This window comes from Lacerta agilis, chromosome 15, assembly GCF_009819535.1.
Source record: "Lacerta agilis isolate rLacAgi1 chromosome 15, rLacAgi1.pri, whole genome shotgun sequence".
NCBI classification, from domain to species: domain Eukaryota; kingdom Metazoa; phylum Chordata; class Lepidosauria; order Squamata; family Lacertidae; genus Lacerta; species Lacerta agilis.
The window spans coordinates 39282795-39307673 of NC_046326.1; the positions used below are offsets into that span (position 1 = coordinate 39282795).

The following is a 24879-nucleotide window of genomic DNA, read 5'->3' on the forward strand; positions in this document are numbered from 1 at the left end:
GTTCCCCTTCGGGGAGAAGGGACGGGAGGAGGAGGAGGAGGCGATCCTCGTGCAGAGCAGGCACAGGAGGAGGGATCAGAGAGCAGGCACAGATGGGGGATCGGCAGGGCAGGGGAGACAAGCAGCAAGAAAGGATCCCTTTCTTGTCGCTTGTCCCTTTGCAGCCGCCCGCATCACTTGAGTATAAGCCGAGGGCGGCTTTTTCAGCCCAAAAAATGGGCTGGAAAAGTCGGCTTATACTCACGTATATACGGTACTTATTGGTGGACATGAATGATTGGTAGGTTTCTCCTTTCTGCTGGGAAAAAATCATTTGAAGATTTCATGAGCTTATATGTAGTTTAGTCACTTTTTTGTATATGTAATTTACATTTTAACTCATTTATGCTAGAAATTATAAGATTTTGGTTTTAACCCCTTTACACTGGCTGTTCATATACCATTTTACTGTAAATGCTTTTAAACAATAACATTCTAATTCATGATTTACAAGTTGCTGCTCATTAGTCAGGAATAACAGTTACCCTTCAAAATAACTGAGCATCACCAGCTACAATTGTGTGTCACAGCATAACACTCAATTCATCACCATGCATTTGCTCTTGCTGAGGTATCTGCCTTCCATGACAAAGCCCTCACTTACTAAAGAAGAGGAATTAGAGCTTCTGATGATAAAGCTACAAATAATAAAATACTGCCTTTGTAGAAATATAGAGAGAGCACTGATTTATTCAAGTCCACCCAAATGAGCCCGTGGCAGAGGTGCTGTTTGAACCAAGGACTTCCAATCCACTTTACACTTAGTGACTGCACAAAAGCTGCATTATTTTACTATTAAAAGTATAAAAGTATCACTCACATGCTTCCACCTTCACTTATCCTCTAGCATGGCCAGGAGATTGGAAGCTTCCACTTCCATTTTAAATTAACTTTACTTACTCTTATATAAGGGACGCGGTTGGCGCTGTGGTCTAAACCACAGAGCCTAGGGCTTGCTGATCAGAAGGTCGGCAGTTCGAATCCCTGTGACGGGGTGAGCTCCCGTTGTTCGGTCCCAGCTCCTGCCCACCTAGCAGTTCGAAAGCACGTCAAGTGCGAGTAGTTAATAGGTACCAATCCGGCGGGAAGGTAAACAGCGTTTCCGTGCGCTGCTCTGGTTTGCCAGAAGCGGCTTAGTCATGCTGGCCACATGACCCAGAAGCTGTCTGCAGACAAACGCTGGCTCCCTCGGCCTATAGAGCAAGATGAGCGCCGCAACCTCAGAGTCATCTGTGACTGGACCTAATGGTCAGGGGTACCTTTACCTTTACCTTCAATCTTATATACGGTTGTTGAAACAAGGTTGTTTCATAAATTACAGTTTGAGGTTCATGAAACCATAGTTTGGCCAGGTTCAGACATCACAACAAGCTGTGGTTCATCTAAAATGGATGGGAAAGCTTTCAAGCTCCTTCTCACAGTTTGGGGTGGGGGGGGAGAGAGAGAGAGAGAGAGAGAGAGGGAGGGAGGGAGGGAGAGAGACTGAAAGCAAAGCTTCTGCCCTCTGTCCTTGTAATACAGTGGTACCTCGGGTTACATACGCTTCAGGTTACAAACTCTGCCAACCAAGAAATAACGCTTCAGGTTAAGAACTTTGCTTCAGGATAAGAACAGAAATTGTGCTCTGGCGGCGCAGTGGCAGTGGAAGGCCCCATTACCTAAAGTGGTGCTTCAGGTTAAGAACAGTTTCAGGTTAAGAACGGACCTCCAGAACGAATTAAATACTTAACCCGAGGTACCACTGTACATGTTCAAGACTTAAAATTGTAGCAGCTGCAAGCTGTAGCACAAAGAAAGCATGCTTATGTCTGTGACTTTTAAAAAATAATGAAGTGTCATTAGTTTTGGGTAATCTTGATGGACCATTTTTCATAAATAACATAGATGAAATATTTAAAAATGATATCTTGGGCTAACTTTTGCTTCTGCTATGGCTTCCTATCCTGTTTCTGCAAGTAATAGTCACTGATTATTATTCAACTACAGAATGACAAACGCACAATTGTTTACTCTCCAACCTCACTCTGAAATCATTTGGGAAAGGGCCATAGCTCAGCAGTAGAGCATCTGCTTGCACGCAGAAGGTCCAGATTCAATTCCCAGCATCTCCAGGTGGGGCTGAGAGACACTCCTGCAAGAAACCCTGGAGAACCACTGCTAGTCAGTGTAGACAATATTGACCTAGATAGACTAATTGTCTGACCCAGTATAAGTGAGCTTCCTATCCCACATTAGCAGAATGTTAATTTTTATGTGGAAAAATACTAAATAAAATCAAATGCTAAACAGTAAGAGCCACTATACTGTAAGTAAAACAGAAAGTGCTGGCCTTGGACCAGGGAGACCAAATCCTTGCTCAGCCAAGGAACTCATAAGGAGGCCTTTGGCAAATTACCCTTAGTCTACCAAACAGGGCTGCTGGGGATAAAATGGGATAACTGCAAATGCTACCATGAGCTCCTTGCAGTATATAAAATGAGATGGATACATACAAATGTTCTAAGTAACAGTTCCACTCAAATCTTTCCTCAAGTAAAATCTTCCCAGTAAGTCTATAGTGATTTCATTTGAAGCTAGAAATGAACACACTTTTCTTTGAAAGTATACACCAAAGCCTGGTGGGAGGGAACCAGATCACTAAAGCTCTCTCTCATTCTCAAGCTTTCCAGGCAAATCCACAATCACTGCACATTCTAATCAGACAGACAAGGGAAAACGTCATCCTGATGTAAAGTGCTAAATTTGTCTCTTAGTGGTCTCTGTAGCAACCCAATATTCCAAAGAGACAATCATGTGATCAATGCTCTTAGCTCCTGCTGTTTATCCTGCACTGTCCTACTTACAGCAGCTTTCAATTCCAGCTGTCTACAGCAGAAAAGAAAAATCATCACCTGGTCTCCTGCAGTACATGGTCCCACTTCAGGCTCATCTGAATTGATATTTAAAAAAAATAAAATTAAAAAATCTTGACATTGCTGAAGCAGGGAGAAAAAGAGGAAAACTCCAAGTTTAAAAATGAGAGAGAGAAAGCACCATTTGAATTAACTACTAGAAACACAGGCTCAACCAGCTAGTGACACTATAGTGTGAACTATCTTATCATTAAGTGATCAACACTCGATCCTAATGGAGCTATTTACAAGTTAGCAATGCAGGAATCAATTTGGTTAGCATAAAGTCCACAAAATTAAATCAATGAACTCACACGAACATAAACTTAAATTCAAACACTCTGGCTTCACTGTCTACTTTTACTTCAAGTCACAATTCTGAGAGGCTGAAAGCAATTAACCTAAGCCCTAACTAACCTAAACTCTCCTATATAAGGGTGACAAAGGCTTTTTCTGCACATAATGCTAAACTATGGTCTCCATGTAAACCATATAGTACCCAGAGACAGAAAAATATTAAGTAACAAGTAAGCCACACTCCTAAAACTGTGAGCCTTTTGCATAGAAATCAAACTCGTTTTTTAGCTTTGAGCATGAATGATTCCTAAATATTTGATGCTGGCTCTTTGGAATTTTAAATATATAATTTTTCTAACTCAGACCCAACTCTGGATGGTCCTGTCATACAATATGTATGTAAACTAGGATTTATTTATTTTTTTCATGGTGTGTAAGCGAGACAAACATTATATTTAAAGACAAATATTGACATGTAGGAAAAGAAACGAAACTGACAAACAATAAATTACTACTATGCTCAAAGAGTCACAGTTAACTATATTTTATGAACTACAGAAGGTACAGAATGGACTTTATATACCCTCCTCAATTTAGCAGGCACAACATCTTCCTTCTTTTAGGCTTTCACCCCTCTAGATGTATGTTCCAGAGGTGTGAAAGTCTGGGGGAGGAAAGAAACGGGCAATGCTTGCTGCCTTCCTCTATCAAAGCCTTAAAACATCCAGGTCAGGTGGAATGGGGAAGATGGGAAATGTGCAGTACATCCAGATAAAAACTTAGGTTATCATTCTGAAAGAAAATAAATTTTGTTTCAGACAACATTAAAATCATAATTACACAGCCGATCCACATTACGGTTAGCTTTAGAACTAAGATGATTACAGTACCACTGCTGTGTTTGACATTTGTGTATCCTCAGATATTTGGCGCAGGAGAGCAATCTGGGAGATGGCCAGAAGTATTGCTCCTGCAACATGGCAGTAATAAGGCTTTTACGCAGCCTTGCTTGAGATAAGGGCCTTGACACTGTGTTGCAAGAGCAAATGCTTGGCAAACTCCCAGAATTCTCTCCTACACCAAATACCTGAAGATACTCAATCTGGGAGTTTGCCAAACATACTGCTCCTGTAACACGGTGTCAAGCCCTTTTTCTGAAGAAGGCGAGAAGAAATGTGGCAGGATCAATATTCTGCGCCATTTGCTCTCTCTCGCTCTATCTATCTATCTATCTATCTAGCTATCTTTTGCATCAAGAGAGAGAAACTGATGACAGTTGAACACAAGTGAGTATAAATGAAGTAACAAACTGGCACATGAAAGAGTTGAGTAGCTTTTTCAATTTGCACAAAAATTCCCATTTCTGGAGTCCATGAAGCTCAGTTAAAGATCTTCGGGTGCCTCCCCCATGAGAGGTATGGAGGGTGGCAACACAGGAACAGGCCTTTTCTGTTGTGGCTCCCCATTTATGGAATTGTTCAACCAAAGAAGCCTCGCCTGGTGCCTTTGTTACTATCTTTAGGCACCAGATGAAAACTTTCCCCTTCAACCAGGCATTGATTAACATTTAAATGTGTCTGTGGGAGACAGGTTTATTGGTTAGTTTTGCTTTTGTTTTATTATGTATTTTGTGTTTTCATTTTACGTTTTTATGTTTTGAACTGTGAACTTTGGACGAAGGGTGATATACACATTTAAATTATTGTCGTCGTCGTGGAAACCATAAATATCAACATGTTCCCTGTATTCTTTTGTTCCTCATCCTACAACCAATTCCAGAGATTACCAACAGCAGAGATTACCAAGCGAGATTTTTTTTTCCATTATAGTTTGCCTCATATAGCATTAGATAGATCAATATTCTGGTGTAGTATTTTATTTTCCTTTTGATTGCACCTGCATCATTTTTCACACTTTCCCCTTTTCTTTAATATCAAATAAACTGCTTAATTGCATTTCTGGTGTATATTGGTTTTTGGGCACACTCAAAGGCTGTTTGTCCACAATGCTGACAGCCTGGGCTATGCTACCTATTTAATATGCCTGGGAGATCACGGGGGTGATGGCTGAAGTTGTCAGGAAGCAGCCTTTGAATTCAGCAGGCAATCCCCTTGCTACAGAATAGATTACCTTAAAACAGTGGGAATGCCACATCCCTAGCCCTAGAAGGTGACAAGTAAGTGGGGGAGGCTAGACAACAGAAGTGTAGGAGGTCATCCATTGCAAGTGAGTTACTCTACCAGGTAGGCACTGGAGCAAAGGACTGAACAACCCGTTAGAGAAAATGGAACTTTCAGGTTTAATATTACCGTATATACCCGAATATAAGCCGACCCGAATATAAACCGAGGCACCTAATTTTCCCACAAAAACCTGGGAAAGCTTATTGACTTGAGTATAAGCCGGTTCACCTTTGCCGCTGTGGAGAAGGAGGAGGAACGAGCAGCCCAAAAGCAGCCCTTTGGGCTGCTCCTTCCTCTTCCTCCTTTGCCAAGTTTGCATTTATGTGAGCAGTTCAGGAATGCAACAAGCTGCCTGGGGAGAGTAAAGAACCGCCGTTCTTGTACGCTTCTTAAGGAATGGTTGACTGGGGAGAGCGGGTGGCGGCACGAGCAGAGAGAAAGGGCTTCTTTCTCGCCGCCCCCACCGCCCGCCTCACTCGAGTATAAGCCGAGGGCAGCTTTTTCAGCACAAAAAATGTGCTGAAAAACTAGGCTTATACTCAAGTATATACAGTATTTACTAGAATGGAAAAGAGAAATCTAATAAACAAGCATGTCTAGTTTCATATACCTGCAGTTACTATGACATGTTGATGAAAAACTGCATTTCAAGTGCAAATGAATATCCAGATTTATCACTACATAATTGCATTGGTGAGGTGTTTATTTTCCATTTCTGGATCATAATGCCAAGGCTTATATGTTGTTTCCAAGCCCAGATAATAAACATTCCTTTTGTTTACTACAAATGTTGGTTTCTACTTTCAACTTTTTCTCCCATTTCCCTCAAAGTAACAAACCTTTGCTCTCCCCCAAGCCTTTCTGATTCTCCCAGGCATTTAAAAATCTATGATCTTAATAGTTCTGAATGGCAACCCACTGTTTATGCAACTTATTTTTAGCCATGCTGCAAAACTGTTTTTCTCTTTCTCCCCAGGTTGTATGCTACAATTGTTATATGATATTAATGTAGTATTTTATTATTTTATTATTTCATGTTCTCTGGAGAACAATGTAACTGGGTGACTCGGATAAACACTGACTCAGATAAACACTGTAAGTAAACAAACAAAACCTAACTTGGGTGCCTTAGGGTGAAGCAACCTGCAACTTCATCTACAACTGAGGGTAAGTTTGGGACCACAGTTTCAATAAGAAGAAAGATATGCAAAAAGTTTTGGAGAGGACCTTCAATACCTGTTCCTCCATAAAGTTACATGCTTGGTCCCTGGCATCTTAATTTTCTACCATGCAATTATGAAATAATCCTAGATTTAGGATCCCTTTGTGGGGGGTTGGGGTGACAACAATAAGTTTCAAATAAAATTGACTTTTGAACTCCCTGTTGAATGATTCTTTGCAACTAAAAATAATAATATTTTTGAAGTCATGAAGGGAAAATGTGTTTGGGGTCCTGTACTGGGGTCAAAAGTATTTTAAACAAAGAGATGAGCAATGTGCAGGCCTCAAGGCTATAGCTTGCGGTTGTTGTTGTTTTGTTTCTAAATCTCCTGACTGCAGAAAACCTCAAGAATTTGATGCTAAAATGATTGTGATTGGTACAAATTCACTACTTTCAACTACTGTATGGACTTTAAAATCACATCAAAAAAAATTTCAAGGACCAACCACAGAATGTCATGTTGTAAGGCATCAATTTGAGAATCACACAGAATAAAAGCAAAATGTCAACATACCATATTGTCAATTTGACATTTCCCAGGCGGATTCAGCATGTTTAAACATGTCTTTTCTCCTCTTTTGTTGACTAACTGCATGTTAATTTTATTTAGTGTGCGGATAGCTGAAAAGGTTTTTCCTATAGCCAAAAGTAGCTGAAATTATGGTGGAGGAGGCATAATGAAATCCACTCAGGTGCAATCCTACACACACTCACCTAGAGTAGGATTTTTCTGTCATTGTGGCTTAAAAGGTTACGTTCAAACAAACACAAAGCTTTACTTGCTGCTTGAAAGGCATGACAACTCAATAGCACACTCTTTCCTTACATTGTTTCATTTTTGGGAGGCAGTATTAAGACACTGGGAGGGAGGAATTGTTTTATACAGTCATACTTCGGGTTACAGCCGCTTCAGGTTGTGCATTTTCGGGTTACACACCGCACCGAATCCGGAAGTACTGGGACGGGTTACTTCTGGGTTCACGCATGTGCAGAAGCACCGAATCGCAACCCGCACATGCGCAGACGCAGCACTGCAGGTTACGGACGCTGCGGGTTGCGAATGCGTCTCCCGCACACATCGGGTTCACAACCCAAGAGTCCACTGTAATTTTATAATGCCCAAAGAGCTCTGCCCATAAACACAGTGCTGATTAGGGAAGGTTAGCTGAAAAAAAGTTTTTAACTTTTGACTAGGCTAGTATTATATCAATTATAAATGCATAACACATGCTGTGCTCATTCATTATGTTACTATTTAATTTTATGCAACAAGACATTTCTTTAAAAAATAATTTTCAGAAAAAATATAGTAATTTATATACACACATATATATATATCTCCTATTACTGTTGCAGAGTTCCATGAAAATATGCATTTTATGTAGGAGGGAGGGAAGAGCTAGGATGATTTGCAGATGACCCATTCTTGACACCTACTCTATTGGCCATGATAAACATCTGATTTAACTTTCATTTTCTAATCAAAGAAACTCTCCTTCTGTAATCTACAAGCAAATCACAAACAATCCCTAAATATTCTAGAGTAGACTAGATACTATTTTGTTGCTATGGAAAGCTATTACTGATATATATTCCCTCCACAGGACAGCATATAGTCAACATAAAACAGAACCCTAACCAAATTCAACACTCAAATCCAAAGCCTTCACAAGAAAAAAAAACATTTGCCAGAGAGCATTTAACCCGTAAGAATTAATGAGCCCCACCCTCAAACTAAAGCCAGAGCAAAGAATAAGCAAGAACATTATTCCTCCGTATACATACAAAATAGCTACTAAATTCTCTCCCAAGTTTTAAGTACAGTGGTATCTCTGGTTATGTACTTAATTCGTTCCAGGGGTCCGTTCTTAAACTGAAACTGTTCTTAACCTGAAGCACCACTTTAGCTAATGGGACCTCCCGCTGCCACTGCACCGCAAGAGCACGATTTCTGTTCTTATCCTGAAGCAAAGTTCTTAACTCTGAAGCATTATTTCTGGGCTAGCAGAATTTGTAACCTGAAGCGTATGTAACCTGAAGCATATGTAACCCGAGGTACCACTGTATAGAACATACAATCCAGTTATGCAAGTTTTCGGACTTGAGTTTTCTAATCTAAGGTTTAACTTCAGGGTCAATCAGAAGCAACCTCCATTACTTTCAATGGGGCTGTGTGTAGGGTGCCCTGAAAACTTCACTGAGATACATCTTGTGTTCCCTACATTTTATTTGTATTTATCCCTACCACATGAGTGTTTATTCTAACAAACTCTTTCAAATTAGTAAGAGAGCCATGAAGTTGCAACTCTCATTTACATTTACAAGGGGTAGTCATGTCTGTTACAGCAAAAACAACAAGTACTGTGGCAGACTGAGAAATTTATCAGGGCATAAGCTTTTGTGTACTACAGTCTACAATGTATGTAGCATTAATCTGAGTTACAGATATATGTGCATAGTTGAGAGATTGAATGTGAACAGTGTGAACAGCATTTCATTTCCCTCTTTACTAACCCACCCACCACCCAATATATGTGCTTGAGCTTGATATATAGGGGTGTATGTGACTTTGTGTGTGCACTCCACACACAGACACACAGACACCACCTTACCTGTGAATCAGGATAACGATTCAAGAAGAAGAAGAAGAAGAATTTGGATTTGATATCCTGCTTTATCACTACCCTAAGGAGTCTCAAAGCGGCTAACATTCTCCTTTCCCTTCCTCCCCCACAACAAACACACTGTGAGGTGAGTGGGGCTGAGAGACTTCAAAGAAGTGTGACTAGCCCAAGGTCACCCAGCAGCTGCATGTGGAGGAGCGGAAACACGAACCCGGTTCACCAGATTATGAGCCTACTGCTCTTAACCACTACACCACACTGGCTCTCAAGCATATGATGAAGTGGAAAGCTTATGCCTTAATAAATTTCTTAGTCTCTAAGGTACCACAAGACTTTGTTTTTCCTTCTATGCAAAGTGATTGTTCTGTACACTGTAAGCGGCACTAAAATAAATTAACAGCTTCACGTTAATGGAATAAAATAGTACTGAAATAATTTCCTTATGGAGAAAGCCCATAAGGTGGCGCACAGCAGCTCAGTCCAGAAAGGCAGCTGTAGTTTCCCCCCAGGGTGGGGTGGATTTAATATCTAATTAAGTACTAAATAAATAGACATGTCTTGATCTCTCCCCTCTGCGAAGTATTTTTTTCATAAAACGAGTCTGCACACATTTTACATTTTTCCCCTTTAAAAAAAAAAGCCTTCAAATGGCTGTTTTTTTTTCTGGGAAACAAAACACACACACACACACACACACACACCAGGCCTGCTTGCAAGCAGCAGAAGTACAGTATTCCTCAGCTGGAGCTGTTGCAAGAAAGAAGTGGCTGAAATTAAACCACAAGCGAAACACTTAAGAAAAGCTGTCTGACTCCCACTATGGAATTTCCTTCAAGAATGTCCTCAGGCCATGTCAATGGGAAAATGTGAAGGGTGCAGACTAAGTGCAGAGATACTTAAAAGGCTAATTATTTCTGCCCTTTCAGTGATAAGTGAATTATTCATTAAAAGTTTTACCTAATAAAAAAAAAGAAAGCAGTCTTTGCAGCCTTCAATACATTTATTCATTTTAGAGGTCAGGTCATCATATTCTATCATTTCACACAGGGAGCGTAGGTGCTGGCAATTGTTATTTCCTTTATCAGGTGCTCATCGGAATTGGTGAAATTATAACCGTTTGACCTTAAGGGGCTGACACATATAAAGCTGATTCTCCCTTTTAAGAAAGGCCTTAATAAAATAAAAAGTGACAGTTAACGGTATTAAACCACAGGGTGAGAGGAAACTGCACACACAAAACCCTCATGTACGCTAAAAAATTATTCATACAAAAACAGCTATAGAGGTCTGTGGGTTGTTGTTGTGTATGTTTTTAATGCTTTATGTACTTGCAAGTACCTGACACTTTCAGGTCTCTAAAATCTTGCACCAAGTGTAGAAGGAAGAAGAAACACTTGCATGTTCATATCCTCAAGAGGTGTAAATCTAGCTGAAAGCCAAAGGCCACCACTTGAAGCAAAGACCACTCAATGGAAAGCAATTTCATGTTAAACACACACTCATACTTCTGGAGCAGGGCAGGCCAACTTTTCATACCAAGTGGGCTACAAGAGTACTTCAACACAGAACCTGCAGGCCACACACTGCCTTGTTTGGGGGGGGGGGAGGCCAAACTTTGACACCCACCCACACCCATCATGCTGCCTTCCAAAAGTTGGCTAAGCGAGGCACTGGGTTTTGGGAAGGAGGCAGAGGTGGATTTAGGGGAGCATGACCAGTTCAGGCGCACCACAGAGGGATCTGCAACCATTATGTAGAATGGGAGAAGAAAGGTGGGGGACTTCAAATTTGAGTGTCACGCAGGGCACAGCTGAAATTTGAGACCCCAAGGTCTGCCACTGCTAGAAGGTCCTGGAGCCCTCTCACCTCCTTCCTGAAGCTAGGAAAGTGCTAATAAGGCTTTGAGAAGAAGACAGGTAGGCTCTAGGACCCTGTCGGAGCCATCACTTCTCCTTCCCAAAGCCCAATGTCTTACTTACCCCACTTTGGGAAGGAATTGAGGGCTGCCAAAAAAAAGGCATTTTCCTCCCTCCTGGGGGGGGTGTCGTCGCTGTGTATGATTCTTTAATAAACAATGGCTGCAGTTTAGTAAGGACTGTCTTGGCAGCGCTGTTTCCTCATTGCCGAGGTCCAGGGTTTTCTCAGGCTGCATGTTGGACCACCCAGTTCTAGAGAAAACTAAGAGCAGTAACTACAAAAACAACTCAGTGATTAAGCACCCACTTTGCATGCAGAAGTTCCCTAGTTAAATCTCTAGCACCCCCAGTTCAAAAAGATTCAGGCAGCAGATGGTTTTAAAAGCCTTTCCCAGAGACCCTGGAGTGTCACTGCCCACCTAGGTATACAACAATTGGCTACATGGGCAGAGAGTCTCACTTCATATAAGGCAGCTTCTTACACACACAGACCCCCGCCCCAGTTTTTTCCAAGAAAACTTACAGTGTGGGGACCATTAACTTACAAAATGCTAAATAGTCTGGAACCAGAGTACCCAAAGAATCTCTTGCCCAACCAGTGATCATAGCCTTTTCCTTAGATGCACCCACCTTCAAAGTTTAGGTGGGCGGCTACTAGAAATAGGGCTCTCCAGTTATAGCACCCCAGATATAGAACCCCCTTCCCAAACACATTTGGCTGATGCTATCATTATCTTTTAGACACCATGCTAAGTGAGTCCTATTCACTCAAGCCTGTAACAGCAATCAATATGCCCTTCACTGCTGTTGGATGTTGAACTACGAATTATTATTATTATTTTTTAATGGTTGTAAGCCACTTTGAAGATCTATATGGTGAAAAGGCAGGATATAAATATTTTAAAAATAAATAGCCTATGCTAGTTAACTATAATTATGACAGAGGAATCCAGAATAAAAAGGTGTCTATTCAGATAAGTACTTGCATACACATTTGAAGTATTTGGTTTCATAACAAATGGCCTCAGTCCAGGAGAGAAGGGCTGACTGGCAAAAGGAGCAGAATAATCAAAATAGCTTCTCTTCTGTTCTCAGTGTCAGAAGTATCCCTATGCTGCGAGGGGAGCTGCTGGAGTTGCAATTTAAAAAAAAATACTTTGGTAGCACCAGTGCACATTTGATGAGGATCTGCTGGATAAAAGGGAAAGGGTGGTCCATAAAATCAATAACAGAAGGTCCACATTGGGGAGGTCTTCCTGTGCCTTGTTTGACCTTGTTGCTGCTGTTACATCTTCCACTTGCATTATAGATCACTCCAAGATGAGAGATGGAACTGAGCTTACTTGCTAGCACTGGCTAGAAGTGGAATCTGCACTGTGGTTTAAGGCAGTTCCTCCTCTTGTACTGTTCCAATTAAACATGCTTCACTTTCAGAGAACGTAAAGGGGATATCTCTCCTGTGCAGTCTGGTATTCTGGAGAGGGGGATTGGTCCCAGTTCTGAAGTGATTTTTCTTCCTTTCCAGCGTCAGCCTTTGAGAATTCTAGTCAATATGTTTGGCAAGAGCCTGCCTTACTCTTGCACATCTCAGTATGATGGTGCTAGTTATGCCCAATAAGCTTATTAGAAAATTATATCCCATCCAAGCACCAGTGCTCCAGATACTACTGCTACTTGAGGGGAAAATTAGAATCACAGAATTGTAGAGTCAGAAGGGACCCAAAGGGTCATATAGTCCAAACCCTTGTAATGCAGGAATTATGAATCCCAAACTCAAAAGCAACTGATGTCCTATGTTAAGATATCTGAATCTAACACAAGTTGCTTAGGTGTCTCTAAAAAGTGAAAAGTGAAAATTCCAGACATCCAGCTAATCATTAGCTGAATATCTGGGGCAAAGAGTAGTTCTAACGGTATTCATTAGAATTAGCACTTATTTTGAAAAAAATATTACTCAGTATTTGCCAACAGAGCTGTACATTTATAATTTGTACCGTATCTGGCTGGTCGTCCTTCAAGCACTAGCAATTCTAAAGATGTCTATCAAAATTTAGATGGCAATGTCATTTTTAAAGATAACTTGAATAGTTCAAAATGCTGGAACTGTGACTTATTATAGCAGCTGTAAGAACCACATTTGATTTCAGTTTAAAACTATTTGCTTCTTAAATGCATAGATTCTGCTTCATCAACTAAAAAAGCCACACATATTTGAAACAAATTGCACAGTTAACAACCAGACAAAATCATAACCAAGAGTTCTGGCTGCAAGCAGCACACCACACTGCCAACATAAACCAAACTGAGAATACTTGTCCAGCCGTCATTTCTCACAGTGGGCTTTGTAAGTCCACGACATAAACACAATAGCTCACTCCTACTTTTGATCCTCAGCAACTGATATTCAGAGGCACAGTGCCACCGATACTGGGTAAAATAACCATCACGACTAGTAGACATTGACAGCCTAATCATCCATGAATTTATTAGTAAAGAAACACACTATTGTTTGAGTTGTTCTTTGTCAGACTAAAACTAGCACAGGCTACAGTAGAACTTTCACCAGAACAGAATACGGGGATTAAAATAATATTCAGGGGTTAAAAAGGAGCTTGTACTCAATACATTCTGAAAAAACAAACAAAAGAACACATACAAGTGAAAGCTGCTTCAAACTTATTGTATTTACATCCCACACCTTCAGCAATTTATATAGTCGTACCTTGGTTTTCAAACAGAATGCGTTCTGGAAGTCTGTTCGACTTCCGAAACGTTCAGAAATGAAGGCGTGGCTTCCGATTGGCTGCAGGAACATCCTGCAGCCAATCAGAAGCTGTGCTGGGTATTCGGCTTCCAAGGCAAAGTTCGCAAACTGGAACACCTACTTCTAGGTTTGTGATGTTCGAGTTCCAAGTTGTTTGTGAACTAAGCTGTTCGAAAACCAAGGTACGACTGTACTCCCTGGGAGGATAAGAATAAAAGTGCAACAGAAAAAAGAAAATAAAGTATACAAACCAATATGAACTAGAACAGCAACAAATGGTTAAACTAAGCGCTAAAATTAAAACTGCTTTGAGTTAAAATAAACTGACATTAGCAGTCCTTAAAAGCATGGGGAAACAGAAGTGATTTTGCTTGGTGCCTAAATTATATGAGAATGCCAGGTGGATCTCCATGAAGAGGGCATTGCAAAGGCAACCATGTTCATCGCAGCTACTTAAATTCTCCCCCTAGCAAGCATATGGTGTGAATGACAGGTGCTGTTTATAAACAATGCACATGGGCCAAGGACCCGTGGCCAAATTGGGATTCCTTGGCAAGCATATCCTGCATCTTTAGAAACATGTGCCTGCCATTCCACTTTATGGTTTCCTATAGGAAATACATAAAGCGACCCTTGAAGGGATTCTGCAAGAAGAATAGTGTAGGGATGCAAAACAAGTAGTTTTGAAATAATATGTCTCTGGAAACAAAACCAAAAAAAAAGGGAATGAACTATTCCGATATGCATTCTTCAAGCCTTGCTGCATCTCACTATTTTGTCAGTCAACAACAAAATTCACACAATATGCTGCAGAAGAGGACAACACTGCCGTGCATTCTTTAAAAGGTGATATATCAACTAAATCATCACAAAGTAGCCAATAAGCTTTCCAGTTTTTCCTCCCTGTTCCTTCAAAATTGTCTTCTGGAGAAGACAAGAGGGATGTTTCAAGGCATTAATATCTAGTTTTAAGAGTGCTGTAGAACTCTAAAGCTTCCAATTTTGCGACTTTTAGTTGGTCTTAATGAAGTGTTTTATACCACTGTTGTTTTGGGGTATTTTCAATGGCTACACCATCACTGTCTATATTCTGAAAGTGTATTTTACCAAATATCTTTGTAGCTCTTCTACATGGGGTTACACCTTGTACTTTTATACTGCCAACAGCAGCCTGGACAAGAAACAACTGAAGTAAAATCCTGGCTACATCAGTATCAGAACAAGCAAATATAAAAAGGAATGATACAAACACAAGGATAGCTGTAGAGGAAGATTCTATTTTAGAAAATTACAAACATATGGAAGTCTATTCCATCACCACATGAGATCTGCACTTGCATGAAGAATCAGTTCACCGTTCTCTATTTGTAGTACAAAACAAATAACCATTATCCTGAAGCTGGAAGTAAAAAACACACTGGGAAGGAAAAGGGGGAGGAAAGGGGGAGGAAAATGCACAAGGTATCCTACCTTTTATTTATAGGTTTCTCATCTTTCTCGTAAGGCTTCACAAACCATTTCCCGATGCGCACAAAGTTCCGGTTCATTAGACATCTTTCCACCAGGTTGTGAATTGCTTTGAATAGCAGAGTGCGACATTCATAGGAAAGCCCATTCTCCCATACACCGTCTTCCTCATCTGCAAGCATGGGAGGGGAAAAAAGTTAACAGCCAGCTTTCAGTGGAGGTGCAAGGAAAAAGAACACCACCAACAATAACAGCAATAACATTAGTGCTGACTAAAAGGTCACTTCATACATTACATTTAAGAGTACCCCTAAGGCTTCTTCAACCTAAACATATTGAGGAGTCTTACAGAAAGACAGAAAATGGCCCATCAAACCAAATACAGGCCACCCAATTAGGAGCTCTCTGTTGTCTCAGACAGAGGCCTCATGCTGCTCTTAAAAGACCTTTCTATTTAACCACAGATGCCAGGGACAGGACCTGGGTTTTTCTGCATGCCAGTCATTTGCTCTGTCAGTGAACTGTAAGAGCGCTCCTGCTGTCAAAGTTTAGTATGCGTTATCTTTGGGGAAAGGACCTGTCTTCTTAATTTTTATTATTACAGGCACCATCTAGCCCAAGCTGGGTACTTTGGTTTTAATGGAACATGCGCATCACTCCCATAAAACTCAACCAGAGACTTAGATGTATTTGCCACACACAGGCTCAGGCCCCATCTAAACTAAACAACAAGTGGGTCCTGTCACGCTAGAACATGACTGTGATGTTCCAGGAATCCCTTAAAAAGGCCCGGCCCCGGTGGTCACTAGGTCACTTCCGCAGATACTCCACTGAAGCCTGACTTCCCTTAAACAATACCTGCTTCTGGTAGCTACTTACTTAAGAGGAACAAAGCTCTCTTCATATATTCATTCACACAAGGTAGGTAGGAGTGGGGGAGGGGGTGGAAAATTAACTCTTAGAATCTACCCAGATCAGAACACAGGCAGTTGAAACATTAACCCACATTTAATTAAGGAACATTACATGAAGAACAAGAAGCCATTTCATACATTTATTATTATGTCTATTATCACTAAAGACCGTGTTTGTTTAATCAGTTTCCAAGCTCTCACCTCGAAAAAGGGTCTTGCGCTTCTTTGGGAAAAGATACTAAAGCTTCAAATTTTTCTATCCAACACTGAGATGTACCAAGGAGTGGGTTGAACTTGGCAACACTGTTAAGTACTACCAGAATCCAATAATGAAGCCTGTCAGATTTATATGGGGTAAGCTCACATGAGGTTATTAAGAGAGCACGGTTCATCATACGAACACCTAAACACACACTCACACAAAATGTCAGCCAGTTTTCGAAAGGCTTCTTCAGAATAAAATCCTGATTCATCACTCAGTCCCATGCAGGGTCGTATGCCCCAATTCAGAAGGTGCACAGAATATAATACTGGGAGGCAGCTCCTGGGGATCAATAACGGAAGAGGTATACTGCCTTCAAGCCTTACTAATGAGCATCTGTTCACCACTACAAAGACACAAGATGTTGGACTAGATAGACTAGAGGTGGGGAACCTCAGGCCCAGGAACCAAATGCAGCCCTCCAGGTCTTTCTTGCTCTCCGGATTCTTCCTTGACCATGCCTCCTCCCCAGCCCACACTCCTCAGTAGCCATGCTCCGCAACTTCAAGTGCTTTTGCTTGACTGGAATGTGTTTTTAAATTATGATAATGCCTTTTCCTTGCCTGGATGGAAAATGAAGTGGAATGTGGGTGTGGCTGGAATGTAGCCTACAGTACAAAGGAAAGAGTCATATCCATTGCTCCACCCACTTTTGCCTCTGGTCCTGCCAACTACTGGTATGTGGCCCTTGGGCTGAAAAAGGGTTCCCATCCCTGACATACGACTATTGGTCTGACCCAACAGAGCTCTTCTTGTGCAAGATTCTGCTTTGCTTGGCATATAATTTTCAATGCAGGTTGTACAGCCCAGTCACCTGCCAGCATAGTCCACTTTTATAATAGGGCTACTCCTGACTTGTCTCTGTTCTGACTCACGTTTTAAATATGTTCAGGGAATGACCACAAAGAGCTAAAGTGGTGTGCCTGTGCAACATCATTAAGGCTCAAATAATAAAGGCATGCAAACCAACAGATACTGTGTCCTAGGATTTTTGCAGCTACAATGGTTCCATTTGATTATGGGGCAGTACTATAAACCAGACAACAAACAAAAAAACCCATGAACTCATAAAGCCCAATTATAATACAGGCTCAACTTTCCAAGGATGAAAGGGATGTACAATATGGACAGGATCCCTGGAGAAGTTCCTCCTGTCTTAACTGTTTGTTTTCCATTGATACTTAAGACGCCTGTTTTGTCTTCTTCCTTCAAGAACGGCTGCAAATGATTCAAAGATCCACAACAATGCCTGAAAACTTATCACAGACAACCTCAGCCATAGGGCATCAAGGGGCCATTTGACCATTCAGCATTCAGGGTCAAAAATCCTTGTGCAGATTCTCCATAGCTCCAAATGTGAGTACAAATACCCCAGTGATGCAAAACACCAAACAGCACACAGATGCTCCTTCTCCAAAAAAAGAAAGCAGAAAACAAAATGAGGTTCTCATCTCATACCAGGCTTCAGAGCAGGCACAGGTTCTGCTTGGTTCAAAACTCAATACCTTTCCCACCCCTTTTTTTGAACAGAGGAACAGAGTCTTCTTTCTGTAGTGCCAAGTTCTGCAGCAGGCCAAAGAAGAGAACTAAACTAATACTGCCTATTCTGGAGCTCAACATCACTCTCTCTCTCTCTCTCTCTCCCAAGTCATCTGGCATCTTCAGAATCAGAGTCAATAGAGATAACAAATAATGCAGGAGATTTGTTGTCAAGGGAGACTCTGCATTAAAGTAAAAGGTAAAATCACATATTCACTTCTTACACACAGCCAGGAAGTTTGCACTGCAGACTTTTCACTGCATGGAGAGATAAAGCAGAACTAGCACCCAAAAAACACCTTAAAAGGAATGCATGAGATTAACAGCAAAATTTGTAACGATCCAAAACACAAGTTGGATTAAAGGATCAATTCTACCTAAACGTATTTAGCACAAAGTAAATTGCATTGAACTCAGGAGGAGATGCTTCCTATTTAGAATTCATGTTTAGAATGTGGACTTGAGCAATTAAAGTGGACTTACTAGGCAAGCCACTCCCTGGTGATAATTGCAACCTACCAAGCAGGGACATCACAGGGATAAACATGATTGTGACACCACAAGTTTAAAATGTGTCAACCTGAAATCATGAAACCATATCCTGGAGTACTAAATCATTAATCCAGTTGCTGTCTTTGACCACCATTCACCCTAAAAAGGGTTCAGTTAGTCTTCAAGAGAAAGGCGTCCTTCATGAGAAAGCAGTGCAGTCAGCCCTACATAAGCTCTTTATTTGCCCTAACTAGCTGTCCATAGGAACATGCTTTTCAGCAGACCACTGCACAACTATAATTATCTGGAGGACACAAGCAAAACATGATGCTTTCTGTGGGGGTCTATTCAGCCCCTGATGAAGTACACAGCTCTCCATAATAATGGAGAGCAACATACACAAAGGGAACAGAAACTCTTCACCATTAAAAGAATCAGGAGACAGACTCAAAACATAACTACAAAATAGTGATCAGATGGAAGAAGTACCCATCTTGCAACATAAAAAAGGAGAATTACTTCACCTTCAAGGCACAGAATAGATCTAATGAGATTAAGTTGAAATGAACCTTCAGAAGCGCCTTCAGGAATGATTTAAAACACCATTAGTTGGGAAGAGGGGGTGTCACGTTTGAAAAAATTGTGCCAAGTTCCCTTGTGTTGCACACATGTGTATATGAGAACATAGCTTTGCAAAACTCATGTTTTCTGGAAAGAGATTAGAACATTTAATATATGTTTTCTAGATAAGCGATTGGAGAGGTTTTAGTTATGTTTCAGAAGGCTTTTTCTGCACTCCCAAATCCAGAAGAATGAAACAAGTACACACATACCTGTTCTTAGAAGTTACAGAATTTATTTATTACTGTCCAGATTGGTTGTCAGGACATGCTATAAAATAGTATTTAACAGAGTACCTTGAGATTGTGGATAAAGACAAGGGTTGCAGAATGGAAAACAAGTGACAACTTGTTCATAATCATATTTTTTTCAATAGGTGGCAGAATATTGAATTCCTGTTGCCAAGAGATTATTTTTTCCTAATTTAAAAAAGGAGTCAGTACTATTGATACTGTTACAAATTCTTTAGTGTTTAACACTATTTAAAACAAATTGAAATACTGTAGGGTCATGTTTTTCAACCCCGTGAAATGCACACACCGTTTTTGACAATTGTATCACATCAAGTACAACACAGCAAGACAAGGAATACTGCCCATTTGCCCAAGCAACAGAAAATTATTTCCTTCCCTAAAAACCCACTGAAAATGAGAGCAGTGGGAGGACTTAATGTGCTTGCCCTTGGCGATGTCAACACACAGACAATCTCATCCTTGGGATCTCAATTGCCTGTGATCACCCAGGGGAGAAAAAATTCTAAAGATGTCAAAGTATCAACAGCTCAGAGCTCCACACAGGCACATACATGTGAAAGCCCACTAACACATGCAAGAGTTGTTGTACCCCTTAAAAGCTTACATCTCATTAAAAAACCAAGCCACACAAAAATTTGCTACAAAACTAGAGTTCAATAGCTGCTCTTGTGTGTTTATGCATGTGCATACACTACACACACACTATCAAGAACAGTCCAATAAGGAGAAATTCACACAAGCATTTTCATTTTCTGAACTCACCCTTTCAGACCACTTTTGGAAACGCAGCAAGTCACATTGACATGGCATACTATTTTAAACTGTTAACATGCTACAATCCCATTCAATTCAGATACATTTGCAAAGGATTCTACACACTTGGTGGGCCAACAAGCTGTGACAGTGGCAAGGAACCTACTTGATACATGCCTGAACAGTCTGCAGTTATTGCAATCCAGCTCTGCAAGGATAACAAGACGACTGACCTAGTCTGTGCAGCCTTGAAGAAGCATATGCAGCAGTTCTGGGTGTCAAGCTCAGCTGGTTGGAACCACTCAACTAGCAAGAAAGGCATGGAGTGCTGACTTCATTCAAGGTACCATACTTTTCCGTGTATAAGACTAGGTTGTTGTTGTTTTTTACTTTAAAATAAGGTTAAAAATCTGGGGGCATCTTATACATGGATGGTGCATATGCCCATTTTCTAGATTTGGGGTCCCCAAAAGTAGGGGGCCTCTTATACACAGAAAAATACGGTATGTGGAGGACTCCCATGAACACGGCATATGCTTTGTGCTCACCTTGGGTAGTAGGCCCATCTATTTCAACATTACACAGCTGCCCAAAACTGTACTGGGCAAGCAGAAAGAACTGCTCGCCTTCAGTGGTGCTTTGACAATGGGCTGAGGCTGTGCCATGGTGGCACAGAGTGGGGCTCCTCACAACACTCCCAACACAAGGGAGTCAGAGCTTTGGCCAACAGCCAATTCCATTGCAGATATGATTAGTTACCTCTGCATTCAAACTTGGGGTTTCTTTTTTGGGGTGTGTGAAGAATACAGCTGTAGGATCAGTCCACATAACCTGTAGCCACAAGCCCATCCTTTCTCCAAGGGTTACAACCACATCATCCTGCCTTCTTTACACTAACATTCAGAAGCTTCAATGTAATAAAGCTGTGACCTATGTTATACGCAGCTCTATCTCCATCTCCTCTCTCTGTTGGGTTACAGGCGCAGGCACAATTTTTGTTAAGATGTGTCTGAAGCAACTTCTAGTCAAAATACGGTAGGCAACAGTTCCTGGAAATCAGATCCCTAAAAAATATACAGGGGTGGGTGGAAGTAAATAGGAAGCCTTGAATGCAGCTCCTTTAAGCTGCGAAAGGAATAGAGAACTATATATCCAAGGTTCTTAGCTTACCCTAGACAGGTGCAACAAGTCCCTTGGAGAGAGAAGCACACATTTTTCTCCCGTTTCACTTATCCCCCAACCAGATTTTGCTGACATTTTTGCTGGGCTGGCAACAACCAATCAAGTAACTGGGACCAAGATCACTGCATCAGAAAGTGCTCAGTTCCTTAGTGGGGTTGACTGACAGTGCTACAACTTGCCAGTCAACATTTTTAGCTACAGCCCAGGAAGGCTCAAACCATTCTCCTCAGCTTAGGGAAGGCTTATGGCAGTTGGACAAGCTCTTAAGTAAATAGAAGCCCCTGGTACTCCACCATAAACTAGTGTCTAAAAGGAAGGGGCCAACAGAGCTCAGTATAAGAGACAACATGTTTTGCATCAAGAGTTACTGGCAAAGAGCCCAGCAGGCAATAGCCTGCCAGATCCCTTCATACAACTCAGTTCCATGTGGATCTCATGACACAGTCAAAACAAAATCGAAAATTCTTTCTAGTAGCACCTTAGAGACCAACTGAGTTTGTTCCTGGTATGAGCTTTCGTGTGCATGCACACTTCTTCAGATACACTGAAACAGAAGTCACCAGATCCTTAAATATAGTGGGGGAGTGGGGAGGGGTATTACTCAGAAGGGTGGTGGGAATGGGTGATAGGCTGATAAGTGTGGAAAACCTGTTGACGACTCTAAACGGCTGCAATTAGTCTTGCAGGGAAAGGCAAGGGGTGAGATGGCTAAAGATGGCTTTGTTATGTATAATGAGATAAGAATCCAATGTCTTTGTTCAAACCAGGTTTCTCCATGGTTTTAAGTTTGGTGATTAGTTGCAATTCAGCCACTTCTCTTTCCAGTCTATTTCTGAAATTTCTTTGTATTAAGACAGCTACTTTGAGATCTTTTATAGAATGTCCTGGGAGATTGAAGTGTTCTCCTACTGGTTTCTCTGTCTTGTGATTCCTGATATCAGATTTATGTCCATTTATCCTTTGGCGTAGGGTTTGGCCTGTTTGTCCAATATAGAGAGCTGAAGGGCACTGTTGGCATTTGATTGCATACACAATGTTGGAAGATGAGCAATTAAATAGTCCTGAGATGGTGTGTTTGATGTTGTTGGGACCAGTAATGGTGTTATCCGGGTTTATGTGGCAGCAAAGTTGGCATCTGGGTTTATTGCAGGCTCTGGTACCAGTGTCCATGTTGAGTCCTGTTTTTGTATTATTGTGGGTGAGGAGCTGTTTGAGATTGGGTGGCTGTTTGTATGCGATGAAGGGTCTTCCTCCCAGAGCTTGAGAAAGAGAACTGTCATTGTCTAGGAGAGGTTGTAGATCTCTGATGATGCGTTGTACTGTTTTAACTTGGGAGCTGTATGTGATGACTAGTGGTGTTCTGTTATTTTCTTTTTTGGGTCTGTCTTGCAGCAAGTTCTCTCTGGGTATCAGTCTGGCTCTGTCGATCTGTTGTCGATCATGACACAGTGATTGACATATTGGTTGTCCAAACACTGGCTAAGGTTGTAGCATGATAGAGAATATTCCTGATCTTAGGAGGGTTTTGCTTAAATAAGTAATGAATATAAGCCTGTTCCTGGCTTCTCTTTGACACATATTTGTGTGACCAAGAAACTGAATGCAAGGCATGGCTATGCAGACTCATCCCTTAATGAATCCATCTGAGAGCAATACTGTACAAGGAAAAGCTGGGATAAAGCTGAAGGGTAAGAAACTTACCTGCTATACCAGACCTTGGGCTTATAAGGCGAAAGCTCGCCTTCTACTTTTTCTCATAAGAGTATGTTGCTAATATATTCACCCTAAAGAGAAAAACTTGAGAATGCCATTATGAAGCAGGCAAAACCTGCCCACCGAACCTCACTCTATACCAATATGAGGCTGATGAATAAAGTGTGTGTGTGTGTGTGTGTGTGTGTACATACACACACACACACACACACACACACAGCTGTTCCTAGAGACCATTCAAGGGTTCTTCCTTCTACAGGCACCCATCATAACGTCAGACAGATATTTTACTAATATTCCAGTAAAATGGGCTAGCATTCTCGCTGCTGTTAAACCATACATACACAAGAAATTGGAAAAATAAAGTTGCACCAACCATAGTAGATTGGCAAAACCTAATGTTAGAATACTTGCAACTAGCCAAAACAACGGGTAAAATAAGAAGACAAATGACCCAAGAAGTATGGAAAGAATGGAGGATATTTAAAGAATATTTAAGGAATAATGGTATAAATGGAATCCTAGTGGCAGATGTAGACTGAACCCTCAAATAAGTAATTTGAAATTTAAAGATGGAAAAAATAAAATATAAAAAGAAATTATAACTGTATGCTATACAAATACAACTCTACAAAATACAATGAGGATAATTGGAGGTACGAGAAGGTGTGTGTGTAAAGGTGGATGTATGTAAATATTTAAATTTGAAGAAGTTGATATATGTGATGTATAGGTTTACTTTGTGTGTTTTTGTGTGTTTTTAAATAATAAAGAGAGAATTTTTTTAAAAAAAATATTCCAGTAAAATGGGAAGGCAGAAAAGAGATGAAAACATTTTATTACCAAAAGTAATACTGTCCATTGTTTTGTTTAGCAGCAGCAGGTACAGTACCAAGCACAGGCAAAGAACATTTGATAAAGGAGAGAGTGAAATGTGTGTTTAAAAGGGAGCCTCTTGATGTTTATTATTGCCCACATACATAGACACACTTCTAGCATGCTAATACCTGCTTCAGTATTCCAGACATTCTGCAGCCAACGATCTGATTTTTCTGCTGAATGTGAAGAAAACTGATTCTACAGGAGAAATTGCAGCAGTAAAACATACTGTATAGAGGTTGTTGTTTTTTTAAAAAAAAATGCTGTAAACTCTTAATAGGGAAGAGGAGGAGGAGGTAACATTTTTTCCTGCCTTCCTATTATGGCTCCTGCAAATACTCAACGTATGTAACTCCGACAAATAACAGACATACAGCTTATTATAATAACCAAGGAGAATTACATAAAGATCTCACTTCAAATGCTCCAACAGCATCCCACAGTACTCAAATTGCTGCAAGGACTGTTGAGTGCTTTCTTCACTAGATCATAGAGAGGGGAAATGTGGTAACTTACAGGATGTACAGTATCAATACTGCAGTTCAGTGGATGATTTACGGATAAAAGGTTTAAGACTCAATTCTCCACTCAAAAGGACCTCAGGTAACAAGAATAGAACAATGTCAGTCTGACATTCCTGAAGAATTGCTGCCTGTCAGAATAGGTCATCCTATCCTAGGCAGACCACATGGTTTCATGTGATCGAACTGGACTGACAGGAAAGGTTTAAAAAGTTAGGGCTAGGAAAATCCCAGATGTCGAAAATTTTGATGTTGAAAACCCTGGTGCCCAATTTCCCACACAGCCCTCCAGCCCTGTGCACAGTTAGCATTACCTGACATATAGGCACACATACTGTATCCCCCC

General features: G+C 40.8%; 1 protein-coding gene across 1 annotated transcript in view; it reads right to left on the minus strand.

The window, feature by feature from the left end:
* MED13 (mediator complex subunit 13) overlaps positions 1-24879 on the minus strand; it is a 99438-nt gene that overhangs the window by 58448 nt on the left and 16111 nt on the right. Inside the window, exon 3 of the mRNA XM_033172462.1 lies at positions 15407-15575. Within this exon, the coding sequence (XP_033028353.1) occupies positions 15407-15575 (169 nt within the window). The remainder of the gene's footprint in view (positions 1-15406; positions 15576-24879) is intronic.